Raw genomic sequence first — 14,180 nt, 5'->3', positions numbered from 1 at the left:
TAACTTTTACAGGTTCTAAGAGGACATCAGATCTGTCATATCTGTCATAACAAGGACATCAGATATGTCATATCTGTCATAACAAGGACATTAGATCTGTCATATCTGTCATAACAAGGACATCAGATCTGTCATAACAAATTACAGGGTAGTAATAACAATTTCAACAAGTACAGCTTTCATTGTGACATCACAGCATGCAACATTCAATACATTTCGTACTGGATCATGTCTTTAGTCCTTGTCCAAAAGTCTCCATGTGCCTTACCATTGACTTTGCTGTATGCATTTCTTGGCATGTAAAAAATGACCCTCCAAAAGAATATGGATGAATGAGGATCCAAATGAAGTGAATAATTGCCCTTTAAGGGTATGTATGTAGAATCAAAGTCGTAAATAATGACACCCATTACTGAAGTAGATGGTTCTGAATGCCTGCTTGTTCTGTATGACTTGTACTATAGTAAATCAAACATATTCCCCTCCATCACCACTTACTGGTCAAGCCTTTACAATGCAGCACTGCATATGGGGTGTAAGTTGGAAAACCTTTCTCTGGTTTTGAATTAGCTTGGAACATTCAGAAAAAAGAATGGTCTAGGTTGGGAAAAAAATGATATAACAGGAATCTGACATTTTTCTATATGGTTCCATCAGGTGGAAGTAGCTGATTGTATCATGGGCTGAATAAACCATTGAAGGTAATATCATAAAATAAATATTTATTGTACTTTATCTCATAATTTATCATACAGCAGATTTATAGAGATTTAGAGAGGATGAATGTTTTTTTTAAAAAATTCAGATAGTTGAAAAGTTGGTTGATGACATCATCAGATTTTTAAAAAAATCCTGGTAATGAAAGATAATGGGGATATGCATCGTGTTTGGTATGAACATTTGAGCCCAGTGCTTGATTTTACTGCAGGTAGAATCTGGTACAATTTACTATTTCTACCTGATAATAAAAAGAAAGGCTAATTCACCAAGTTAGATCTAATTCATGGTTGTCATAGGTAAATGCATCAGTAAGGAGTAGTTGTCTGAATGCTCATTTTGTGTCAGTTTTTTTTTTTCCAGCCTTTTTTTAATGTTGATAGACTGTAGTAAATATTCACGTCAGACTGGTCCATGGCTTAATTGGTCTGGGCAGTGAGGGGTCCTACTGCTCCTGGATCAGTGAGTTCAAAGCAAAATTTTCAGCCCCTGGTTTATCAAGAAGTTCATAAATGTAATATTAAATCATTACACATTTGAGATTCTGTTTTTATCACTTTTTATTTTTTTATTTTTTTTATGAATATAGTTTAGAGATAAAGAAAAAATAATTTGGTTCATTCTAAACGACGCTGCATTGCTCAGATGGCCTAAGTGGTTAGAATGTCCACCTCGGATGCAGGAGGTCACTGGTTCGAACCCTGGCCATGTCCTGCCAGAGACTTATAAAAATGGTACTAGCAGCTACCTCGCTTGTCACTCAGCACTAAGAGGTTAGTGTTAGGACTGGTCGACCTGGTGTTAGGATAATGTGACTGGGTGGGACATGATACTCCATGTCTGCTGCATGATGCCCCAGTGCTAGACAGCACTATAAGCTGCCACACTCCCGACATTATAGCGATATGACTAAAAAATTGGTAAAGCTATGTTAAAAATCCAAATCACACACACACACACACACAGAGAGGAAGTGAACTAAAGAAAAGCCACTGATACTTGTCAACTTTGCAGCCTTAATTGACGCATAGACTGAAAATAAGTTAATGAAACTTGCTTCAGTTTGCTAATTCAAAAGTTACTTGTGACAGTGTTAATCAGCAAATGTTCTCGTGTGAGATTCAGATAAATATTAAAAACTTGGATCTTCCAAAAATGTCCTGTTTTTGTTTAGAATGTTTAACTCTAAGTATACTAGAAGAGCTCTTGGAATGGCCTGTTGCTTTTTGTCCTTCCATCCATTAGCAAAGCCATAGGTTTGTAATTGCTACTTCTAAAATTCCTGAAGAGAAAGTCATTTCACCAGAAGACTTTCTTAAATTGTCTAGTTGGTTTTAAATGAAAGACAAATGGAACTGAATTATGACTCCTTGTATCCAAATTCATCACTTAAAATCATTTAATGCAATGTTTCTTTCTATAAGCATATGAAAGGTGACCTACTGTGGAAACAGCTTTTGTATTTGTAAACTATTTATGAAGTTGACATTCTTTATAATAATCGTGTTATACAACAGCTGTTGATAAGCAAAATGAGAATTAAAATTTATGCAAAATTTCAATAGTTTTTCATTGGTATTTTCATCTGACATAAAAATATGCAAAATCATACATTTAAAGTGACTGTTTGGAACATTATAAATGTCCGACTTTGTACACGCATTTCTTCCTATTTTAACCAACTTGGTCATATTCCAGCTGGTGGTAGAAGTCGTTTTACCCAAATATTAGAAGTCCAACATGGACCCTTTATTATAAATCAAATTTATTTATATCAAATCATCGACATCTTAGCAATCATAGATGCATGGAAAAGGATGATACCCCTCTCACAAATCATTACCTTAGGGGCAGCACAACCACAAAGTTTTGTGAATTTAGAAACATGTAATGGATGGACACATGTGCGTACAGATAGAGGGCATCACAATATCCATGAGACCTTTATAAATTTTAGGCTTCTAAGAGTAACTTACCTATGAGTATATATGGTATTTTGTGGCTCAATTAAGGGTTCAGAAAAAATGAAAATATAAGCTATAAAATTAATTCCTACCCATTTCATACATTGCAGCCCATGCGTACAGGAGAGGAAAATGAAGGGGATGACAGTCTCAATACTACTCAGCCAGGAGCCTATTTCTTCTCTGCAGGTAGAAGATTTTATATGGACATCTCATACTTGTTAATTACCATTTTAAAAGTCTTGTTATAACTACTCCATGTGAAGATTGTCATATTGAGAAGTTTTTTTATACTTGTGATACTAGTGTCTCCGGGTCGCTTAGTGTTCTAAATTTCTCACTTTTACCAATCATTGCCATCTCACCTCTTTCCACGTGAGTTTGAGTCTCGAGCTCAGCCAATGTGGGTATATGAAAATAATTGTCAGTAGTTTCTTGTGGGTTGGTGGTTCTTAACTGGTAGTTTCTCTGTTTCTTCCTCTACTAGTTATACTGGCCATCATGTATAGACTATCATGTACTGATAAATGGCTTTAAACCCAAAACAACAACAACTTATGATGTCTGGTTTGTCCTAAATGAAAATGACATTCACTATAGCTACAGCTGAGCCATCTTGAAAATTTTATTTCTCTTTGCTATTGCTGAATGTAGGAAAATATTTTTCTTTAAATAATCTGGCATGTTTGAGTTCTCAGAAACATCAGAAATGGTTTCAATACTCAGTAGTTAAAAATAATAAAGGACAGAAGTTTTGACCTTAATGTCCATCCTGTACTTTATTTTGAGGTAGTAGAGCGTTGGTCCCTTGAAGAGACTAATTAGGATGAATGTTGTTTGATATTCAACTTACCTTAGTATAAGGTGAATGCACTTATTATGCAGTACACTTTTGTGACTCCCCTAAATGGTGTTATAGTGAGGGACTGTATTTTGTCATGATGACACTAGTGATTGTGTACATTATGTGGTTTCCTACCATGGTTTTCATTGGGTCTTCTCTTACCATTTATACAGGCCACTATGTATAGCCTGTTGCAAAATGAAAAAATGGCATTAAACCCACAGCAACAACAGCATTATTTGGGGTTATAGATGGGTAGATGGTGTGTGGAGTGCTTGAAATGTTTTCAAGTTTACTGGGTGACAACTATTCTGTTCGTTATTATTTTGATGCAAGATATCTAAATTCCTTCAAGACATTCTCTTAGTAGCCAGGTAACATGTAAGATTATTAAATATGGACTAAATACAGTCTAACCTGGCTTGAAAGATCAGTTGTGCATGAGACCTGTCATTAATGAACTGTCACAATTTATGGATCAGTTTTGTTTTATAATGTGGTGACCTCTTTTTAGAACGGAACTGTCATGAGAAACCATCATTTTAACAAAATGGATGTTCTCAAAAGACATTTGATACTGTATCGTATATTTTGCATGGGATGGTGGCCAATTCGAAAATTTTATTGTCCCTTAAAATATGAGTGGTGGTTTCAATACTGAGCAGTTAGAAAGAAAAATGATATTATCTTGGATTCCTTAGTTTTCTTTTCCACCAGTAGAACATAAGTTCCTTTGAGCTTTGAGGGACTCTTTTTGTCAGTTAGTTTTTGGACAAATTATTTTCTTTTGTTTTTTCTTCTTCTTCCTGCAATGTTTGTAGATTTGCTATATAAGTATAATGCATGTTTGTCTGTTATCTCACCCTGTCTGACCATCATTTATATTGTACCAACTGGGCATCCTATGGTCTGTTGACACATTTCTTGTTTTAAAGACCATTTGCAAATGTATCGAGTTTAGACACTGCTGCTGGGTTGAAATGTATTAGAAACTTAAACTGTATGATACAGTATGATTTGTTTGCTAATTGTTTTAACTTCTCTTTTCCCTTTTTCCAAACTAGGCCATAATGAGACAGATGGACCTCCTCCAGAGGTGCCTGCTAGACCAAAAACTCCATCAAGCAGTGAACAGAGACCAAAAACCCCAATACAGGGAGAAAACCGCCCCAAAACACCAACTCGACCAAATCACATTCCTACAGGAGATACTTGGTCAAAAATGCAAGCAGGAACACGTCCACCATTTTCTGATATGACAAGCTTCCGAGCACCACCACACAGTGCACAATTACCAAGGAAGGAGTACACTTCTCATGAAGATTCTAGGGAATATGGAAATTTAGATCCTGAATTGAATAATTCTCGAGGATCAGACCATTATAATGGTCCAGGAAATTATGATTATAATTCACAGCCTCCACCTGGTTCAAGATTTGATCCATTCCATCAAGATTTGGGACATCGTTCTGATTTTCGAGGCAGATCACCTTATCCTATGCATAATTCTTACGATAAAGACTCAAGGTTTGACTATGGTAGGGGAGAAACAGTTCGGCCTGGTCAGTTCAGGAGTAGAACACCTGGCCCAGAAATGATGCAAAGGACTCAAGGGTTTGATATGAGACCTGACCCTCACAGACCAAAAACTCCAACAGCAAGTGATATGCGGAGTAAGACTCCTTTACCAGGAGGATATGGCCAGATTCCAGGAGGCAATCCTGATTTTCTTGCAAATTCACGATATCAAAACTCATGGGGACACAATGGAACATTGAGGCAAGGTTTTGATGACCCCAATAGGATATGGGGATCCAGTATCCCTGAACATTCAAACTCTCCACATTTACCACTTCGACATGATAATACAGATACATTTGGTAGGAACTTTGGGAATCCTGGTGCTGGACGCCTTCCCAAACAAAGCACATCCTTTGAAACGGAAGATCCAACGCCAAGCAATATCACTAGAGTTCCAAAACGTCATCAATTTCAAAATCCTATTTTCAGTAATCCATTACCAGGAAACCTATCACCACATACTCGTAGAATTGTTCAGGAAGATAATTCAAAGTTTCATGAAATGACAGTGCGACTTTACCGACAGGAAAGTGGCTTTGGCTTCCGGATAATAGGTGGGACAGAAGAAGGATCACAGGTAAATATAATATTCTACAGACCTTTACCAAATGTCAAACAAGGTCATATTATCATGTGCATTCGAGTATCATTTAGTAAATACAGTCACAGCAGTCACAGCTTCAGTGACAGACTATATATAGCAACCAAGGGTATAATTAAGATAATATAATCAGTCCCATTTTGTTATTAATTCATGGTTTACCTGTCTGAAGGTCATGTTCAGTAGGGCCTATATATACATAAATCAATACATTTACCTGTTTGTACACACCACCTGTCCTTAAATCACTTCTAACTGGTATCCTTTGTTGTCTTACCAGCATAATGACAGTGAGACATTGGTGTCACTTTTCCAGTGGAGATGGCCTGATTGTTCTGCTGATGACTTCTGATAAACTGCACACACCTGGATCTGCTGGTACATTGTGTGACAGCAGATCTGGGTCTGTACAGTTTGTAGTTGGACTCATTTTATAAGCATGTATTGACAGTACATCATTGAGCTGTCTGCAGGCCAGCAACCATACTCATCAAGATCTGTTTGAAACCAAACTAACAATTGTTGTTGTATAAAAGAAATGACATTATATTGTTTTAAAATAGGATCTCATCAGGCAGATTTAATATAAATATATGATATTGATTATTAAACTTAATATTATTTTCCTAAGATTTACATGTAGATGTTGCTATTTGTAATGGTCATTGTAGAATTTCAAATTCTTTTTATTTTTTTATACTATTCATTTCATTCCATGACATTTCCTTTTAAGTAAAAGGTTGAATCTTAGGTCTGCAGCTGTTGTATTGTGCAGATATTTTTTGTATTTTTGTTTTAGGAATATTTGTAATGTCATCATTATTCATGAGCTTTAGGACTTTTATGCTAGTCCAGTAAAAAAACAGTGAGAAGAATAGATCAAGATTAAATAATTTCTGTTTATTCTCTTGTTATGCAAGGCCAGACATACCTGAAAATGCTTCCATGCTCCATTATTTAAGGGCTGCAGTAAAAAACATTTTCCATTTCAGATCTAGCTCTTATTCATCTATAGTCATGTTCCATTATTTATTATCATACAACTGAAATGTTTCTTTATAAAATTTCATGATCATTCACTTGGAAATGTAGTTCCTTAAATGATTTAACAAACTAAAAAATAAGTTTCGTTCATTAATATCAATGTCTTCAGGGCAAAATCTGCCTCTTTTTCAAAGATTAAATTCTTTAGTACATAGATGAATTAAGTTGTACATCAAAATGTTAGTTGTAATTTAGATGACAAACAAGTCCAGTTTGATTGTATTATCTATCCAAAACAATTATGTAGTCATATTTTCATTACTTGTTCACCCTTCTTGGAATTGGGCTTTTTGTAGGTATCTGTTGGGCATATTGTGCCTGGAGGTGCTGCAGATGTTGATGGCCAGTTGCAGACGGGAGATGAAATCTTGTATGTGAACAATGTGTCGGTCATAAACTCCTCACATCACAGGGTTGTACAACTGATGAGTAATGCCTCCTTGCATGGGCATGTTACACTTGTTGTCCGAAAGAGATTACCCTCTTCCAATGGTAAGCAGGTGTTTTTTTTAATTATTTGCAGAAGGTAAGATACAGGGTCTGTATTTCATCAGTTTCCTAATTGTGTTACCCTCTTTAAATAAGGTCATTATTATTATTATTATTTGGCATCAATTTTTTTAAAAGATTTTGTCTCGCAGTATTTATAGCTTACCTGTCTGTAAGGCCATTTGAGCTTATTGTATGGTCCTCGATTCATTGTCAATCATGTTGTCCATATGACATTCATCAGCAATTGTTATTTTCACACTGCTGAACACATCACGATTAAATTTGACTGAAAGTATCCTGACATGAAGATCTTCATACAAAATAATGCCAAGCATTCTGACTTGAAGATCTTCATACCAAAATAATGCCAATCTGATATAAAGTATATGGCAATTTTAAAAAAAAAATGAAAATATTCCTCTTGACATCTGTTAACAATTCAGCTTTTTTTTCTAAAGAAATCAACACCAAATTTCAATCAAATATGGCATGGGGCCTTCTGGCATAAAGACCTTCAAAGTTTGTAGCAATCATTTCTGAAAAAAACAACAATAGAAACCTGTAAAGGACTTCATGTTCAAAAATGCTGAACTGAATTTGATCTAATGTGACTGAAAGAATCCTGACATGAGGACCTTTCAGTTTTACAAAGTACACTGTATGCTGATCTATCTGCCCTCAGATATGGCCTCTGAGACCAAAAATATAATGACTACTTCAGTGGCCTAAATGGTTACAATGTCTGTCTCGGATATGGGAGGTCCTGGGTTTGAACTGCAGCCGAGTCATACCAAAGACTTATAAAAATGGTACTAGCAGCTGCCTAACTGTGCACTCAGCATTAAGGGGTTAGTGTTAGGACTGGTCTTCCTGGTGTCAGGATAATGTGACTGGGTGGGACATGATAATGCATGTCTGTAGCATGATGCCCCAAAGCTAGACATCGCTATAAACTGCAGCAATGCAGGCATCATAGCGATATGACTGAATTTTTTTTAAAGCTATATTATAAATCCTAATATCTCTCTCTCTCTCACACATGCACACACACACACACTTTTAAAAACTTTTAAGCAACTTTTCCAAAACTGCTGAATCAATTTTGTGTTTCTTTATTGTTTTCTTTTTTATTGAATGTAAGTTTTCAGGATTTGACATGCTCCCATATATAATTAATTAACCTGGTGTATAGGGAATTGCTTTAAATTGGTTTGTGTCAGACATTTACATATATTTATTGACTTAAACTACTTGCAAACAATGTACACAAAAACAAACTCATACAAAAACATAAAAGTTAATTTAATTGCCTACTTTCATGAAATGCGATTTTGCTTATTTGCCCCAAAAATGACATGAAAATAAAACAGCATTATGATTGATTTTAGAAAAAGTTACACCCCACAATCATTAGTTCCATTATTCTTTATGGGTTCTTGTTTTTCCAGACTTATATCTAATACAATTTTTTATAATAAGTAGATTTGTGAGGTTGATGCACATCATGATGTATATCTAATGTATATTGCAAAACTTGTCAAATGTGTTTTGGATTTTTGGTGGGTTATCAAAATCATTTGCACAAACTTGAAAGGTCTTCATGCATTGATTTTTTCTATCAAGTTCATTCAAATTCTATCCAGCTGTTTTTGAGAATTCATTTAAAGGATTTTCTGCTGTTAGTAACTTTATATTTCAAATGTGTCCAGAACCAATAATTAATTCATATCGTGACATAAGGTAAGTAATCATAATCTCTACTATCGATACATGTCTCCCGATGTCATGTTTCTGTTGCTGAAAGAAGTGTTGACTAAAGTACATGAAACACTAAGATTAATATTATATCATTATCTATAAAAGCCGATGTTGCATGAAATGGGCTCAACAGTGTTATGATAGCATTCTGGGCTTCACACATCTGTCGAGTTCTTCTCTTTGATGATTACAACCAGACATAATTTTCAAGATCATAACAGCGTCAGCATAGGCTAAAAATACATTTTGTGCATTAACACACACACAGAAATTAACCTTGAACAAAGCAGGGTACCAGGCAAAGACCGAAAAATCACCTGAAAATACATTTATACCTTATGAAGAAGTCATTTCGTCTGCATAATTAAATCACATACAGTTAGCAACATCTGAATAAATCATTACCAAACACTAACATGTCATCACATAAACGGAGACATTTTAGAAGAAAGTTGGTTATTCTACATGATGACATCAGCTGGGTTGGGAAGGGGGGACTTGCCGAACAATTTTATGTAGAAAGGACTGAAAAAAAAGAGTTTTATGTTGAAATACTCGAACATTGTAACTGATAAGGAGATTATTCAGCAGCAGTGGGGAAATGGAGCAAATGGAAAGAGAATTATGTATGTACCAAGATTTAAATGACATTTTTGAATGGTTTTGCAATGTGCATGACAACAATATCCACTTGCATAACATGGTTACGTCAAGAATAAGAACTATTAATGTATATTCATTTGAAATACGTCTATTATTATGACAAGAAGAACCTTATATTAATTAATGTTAAAAGAAGGGGGATTACTGAATTTTCAAGAATAGACCTTTGCCTTTAAATCATTACCAAGATTGCCTAAATGTAGCTCTTGTATCACCCCAAAATGAGAGGGGGAAAATACTTTAAAAAAATGGAGGCTACTTTGATAGGTACTGAACTGGAAGTAATAATTGTTACCTAATCCAGTTGCTCTTGCATTTGGCTGTCAGGTAGATTTCCGGTCCACATGGGACTCTTGTTCTTGTGACTGTCCATTAGGCTTACCTTGTATAAGAAATATTGTGAGACATGGGCATCTCATTTGTACTGCATATTTGTGGTGTTGATAATGTTGTCAATGGGTTTTTGCAGACACCGTACATAGAATTTACAGCTACAAAACTTCATTGGATATATTCATTGATGAGCAACTGTTAAACATAACCAAAGTTAGGGCACAATTTCCTTTCCATATTCCCAACTTGGCATCTTAGTTTCCAACTCAGACTGTGACTGATAACTGAGTTCCAAGTTGAAATCTTTAGAACAAGATTTGAAACAGAATTATGGTTTTAATACAGAACAGAAATCTTGTCTGTATCTGTTTTTTATTTTGATCATTGACAGATATCACTAAGATGAGTATTTCCAAACGGTACGCAAGATCATTGATTTTTTACTGTTTGTCAGTTTCAGGTCTACTATGTACATGATCTGGTCCAAGATGTCAGTCATTCAGTTACTTATTGTGAAGGACATGGATGCTTGTGCAGTGGATATGAAATAAATTTCAGTAGATGTGTATAAAAAGTCTGAAATTTCATTTAGCTTTTATCTGGACATGCAACATGGTTACATAGATTTAATTTTGTAGACCAAGCATTAAAATGATTGTGGCCAATTTGAATTGAATGAGCTTGGGTCTCATGGGGTACAATCCTGGCATGTTCTGTGCTGTGAATCTGGGTCAGTTTGGAACACTACCTTTTTCATGCTTCTGTAATGAAGTGTTTGAAATTAGTTCAAATATGTATGGTCACAGAGCATAATGGTTTCATTTGTCATGAGGAGCACTACTGACTGCCATCTAATGTAGATCGCGATTACGTACTTTACATGGTCAGGAAATAGGATTTAATTAGGACTATGCATGTTGCAAACAGGAGAGGTGATGTACAAAATTTGTGATGAAAGCAAATACTGTTTCTTTTAGCAAATAAAGGTAGTCATTATCTTATAACACTTTTAGAGACTGTTTTTCTTAATTGTTTGCAGCATACAATTAAGCATTAAATACTGTGTATTTTCTCATTTCTAGATGGCTTTCCATATGATATAACTGTAACAAGGAGGGAAAATGAAGGATTTGGATTTGTCATAATATCGTCAGTTACCAAATCTGGTTCAACGATAGGTGAGTTTATTGGTATGTGTCACTTTTTGTTCCTTTTTTTACTAATCAACTAATTTGTAATTACAAGTATTAGACTTTAAGCAGATCTTAATTCTGTTAGTTTAAATAACCATTCACATATGCAAATTTTATTGACATTAACAAATTCTAATCCACTAAAATGGCATGGAACTATATCGCCTGAAAAGGGAGGCAGTTTAGTGTAACCAAGAAGATATTTCATTGTGGACATGCAAACAGCCAGATAAACTTAATGTGTTTATGAGATTACAATATTTAGAGTTCCACTTTAAGAAGTTATTGCACAGCTTTTCGTTTTATGCCCTCACCTTATCAGTTGAAGTTGCATATGATGTTACAGTTACACAAGTCAATCCATCACAAATTTCATTTCCACTACATTTTGAAGGACTTCATGAATTGAAAGCAAAATTGATATGAAACCTTATAAAAAGATGTAGGTAAAGTTAGCTTTTCACCACTGTTCAATTGATTTCATGGAGTTATGGCTTTTTTTCAGAGTTAGAGCTTTCCCCTTGCATATTGAACAAGCTTTCTCCACAGCATTAAATTGGCAGGGGCCAGTGTTACATGGACACATTTGTAGTCTCCTTATAGCCTACTACCTAGCCATGTTTATTATCTAGGTAATAGAGAGAGACACAAATACTGATTTATTATACCAGCATTTAGCAAGCATCATTCAGTGTTTTAAAGCCAATATGATGTACAGCTAGGTGTGATGTGTAGTCAGATAATGAACGGGTTCTTTTTTGTGCTTGAACCATATTATGTATTACAAGTTTGTATATCTGCGGATCCATTGCATTAGTAATTTTGGTTTGTGCACAGTACAGAATTTTAGGTTATTGGATTTGAACCAAATTTAGGATTTTGGCTGTTGTCAAGAAGACCAAGTTAAAATTTTATTTGCACCCATAGCCATCAAAATTTGAATGAGGTTTGGCTTTTGTTTCTTTTATTTTGCATTCTGTATTGACCAGGGTCTTTGGGTGGTTGAGTCGACTCAGGCACTTGCCCATTACAAATCACTCGAACATCTCATTTCTGTCATGTAAGCTCAAGCCTTGGGCTTGACCAGCATAGGTATGTTAGAAAGCTTGCTAGTAGTTTCCTGTGCGTTAGTGATTCTTTGGGGGATTTTCTCTGGGTTTTCCTTTGCCAAATACAGTGGCTGCCATGTAATGCCTATTATGTACTGAAAAATAGTGTTAAACACATGATACCACAATACAGTATTTTGTTACAACCAACGATTCTTTAGCATAAGCAGGAGCATGCATGCTCTCTGGAATAATTTTTTTGCACCTCCGTGATGGATCAATTATGGGTACTTGGCTGTATACAAAGATTTGTTTATTAACAGTATTTGAAAATGTGACTTGCATCCACTTTTGCTGGAAGACCTGCTTTTTGCATTTTAAGTACAGTACATACATATTTTTTATCAGGCATTGCATTTGCCCTGGTTCTAGTTAAACTAGTAATTTAAATTTTTTCTTTATTTTTTTCTAAATTCATGCATGAATTTGCTGCTTTCCTTTGACACTTATTGCTCTTCATGTTTTATCTCATACTTGAGTTGTCCGATACTTTCTGTAGAATAACTGTTAAGCTTTAGATATTTTCTTTCCTTAAATTCAAGATAGCATAATTGGCGCTTTTAATTCTTTAATTTCCCATGATGAATAAGACTTTGAATAAGATATGATTTCAATAATTTTCTGTTATTTTCTTTGTTCTTTAAGTAGTTGTATGTTGCTAGTTTTGATGGTGTATCGTCATTAGTTGTTGCCCAAAATAGCTTTCTTTCGGCAAAATGGCTGTGTTGATAAAATAACGTGTGATTTAGTAAAATAACTTGTGTTTTACTGACACTGAATTTCATAGCTGTAGCAAAACATGAAATTTCAACATTATTGATAACTTAAATAACTAACTTTTTTGTTGTATCCCAAGTATCCGACAAATTGTCTGGATGACAAAAACATTTTCCAAATAAATGTTATTCAGATTGTAAATAAATGTTTTGTATTTCATTTATACCTACATGAACATTATTCCCTTACAGATATTTTGAAAAAGAAAGATTTACTTTTTAAAAAAGCTTTAAATTCAGAACAGAATTTATTTCTTAGTTTTTAAGTATAAAGTACTTTATGGGGTTTCTCAAGAAAAAGCTAAAAAGCTACTTTGCATAAATGAAATGACATATTTAAGGGCAGCTCATTTCTCCATTTTTTATATTTGTCTATCTTGAGCCACATATGTGAAATTGTTGAGTTTATTTGTATTGTTATTGCACACATCACAATATTTTGGGTGACTGTCAGTGGTAATTTTAATGTTGTTTTGGAGAAAAGGTGGTGTCAGATGTTATGAACATTTTGTCAAGAGTTATTTCCCTTCTGTAGGACTACATCTACTATTTCTTTTAGTTACACACATGAAACTATAATTCATGAGTTAACTTCATTATATTTCATTAGTAAATTTCAAAGGTATTTTCAAATAGAGTACTCCCTTATAATGTTGTCCATGAATCCCATATTGCCTTACAGTGAGATCACCTTATAATGATTTACATGGTGCATATAATTTTGCAACCATTGAATACAGTTGGATCTATTACTCTGCTTGCATTATAGCAGGAACCGTATTATAATAAAGAACCTTACAATGAGGACATGCTGTATAATGAGTGGTTGTATAAGGGAGTGATGTATAATGAAGGGTATTTTAGTAAAGGGATGCTGTATAATGAATGAAGAGTGCTGTATAATGAATAGTATTATAGTAAGTGAGTGTTGTATAGTAAAGGGTCTGATAGCAAGGGATTGATGTATAATGAATGTCTTATAGTGAGAAGATACCATATAATGAATGGTCTTATATTGAGAGTAGGTTTACAATAAATGGTATAATAGTGTGTTGTATAATGGTCGTATAATAAGGGAATATTGTATAAGAATGTTCTTACAGTG

The 14,180-nt window shown here is 34.5% G+C and overlaps 1 protein-coding gene across 1 annotated transcript in view; it reads left to right on the top strand.

Annotated features, from left to right (window-relative positions):
• Positions 1–14,180, top strand: part of LOC149799650 (membrane-associated guanylate kinase, WW and PDZ domain-containing protein 1-like) — a 209,479-nt gene that overhangs the window by 168,566 nt on the left and 26,733 nt on the right. Inside the window, exons 14-17 of the mRNA XM_089958995.1 lie at positions 2,792–2,870; positions 4,590–5,683; positions 7,048–7,243; positions 11,080–11,187. Coding sequence (XP_089815121.1) covers positions 2,792–2,870; positions 4,590–5,683; positions 7,048–7,243; positions 11,080–11,187 — 1,477 coding nt within the window. The remainder of the gene's footprint in view (positions 1–2,791; positions 2,871–4,589; positions 5,684–7,047; positions 7,244–11,079; positions 11,188–14,180) is intronic.

This window comes from Sinohyriopsis cumingii, chromosome 5, assembly GCF_028554795.1.
Source record: "Sinohyriopsis cumingii isolate HCF-2022 chromosome 5, ASM2855479v2, whole genome shotgun sequence".
Classification (NCBI taxonomy): domain Eukaryota; kingdom Metazoa; phylum Mollusca; class Bivalvia; order Unionida; family Unionidae; genus Sinohyriopsis; species Sinohyriopsis cumingii.
Note: the sequence above shows the minus strand (reverse complement) of the source record. Positions and strands in the feature narration are given on the sequence as shown.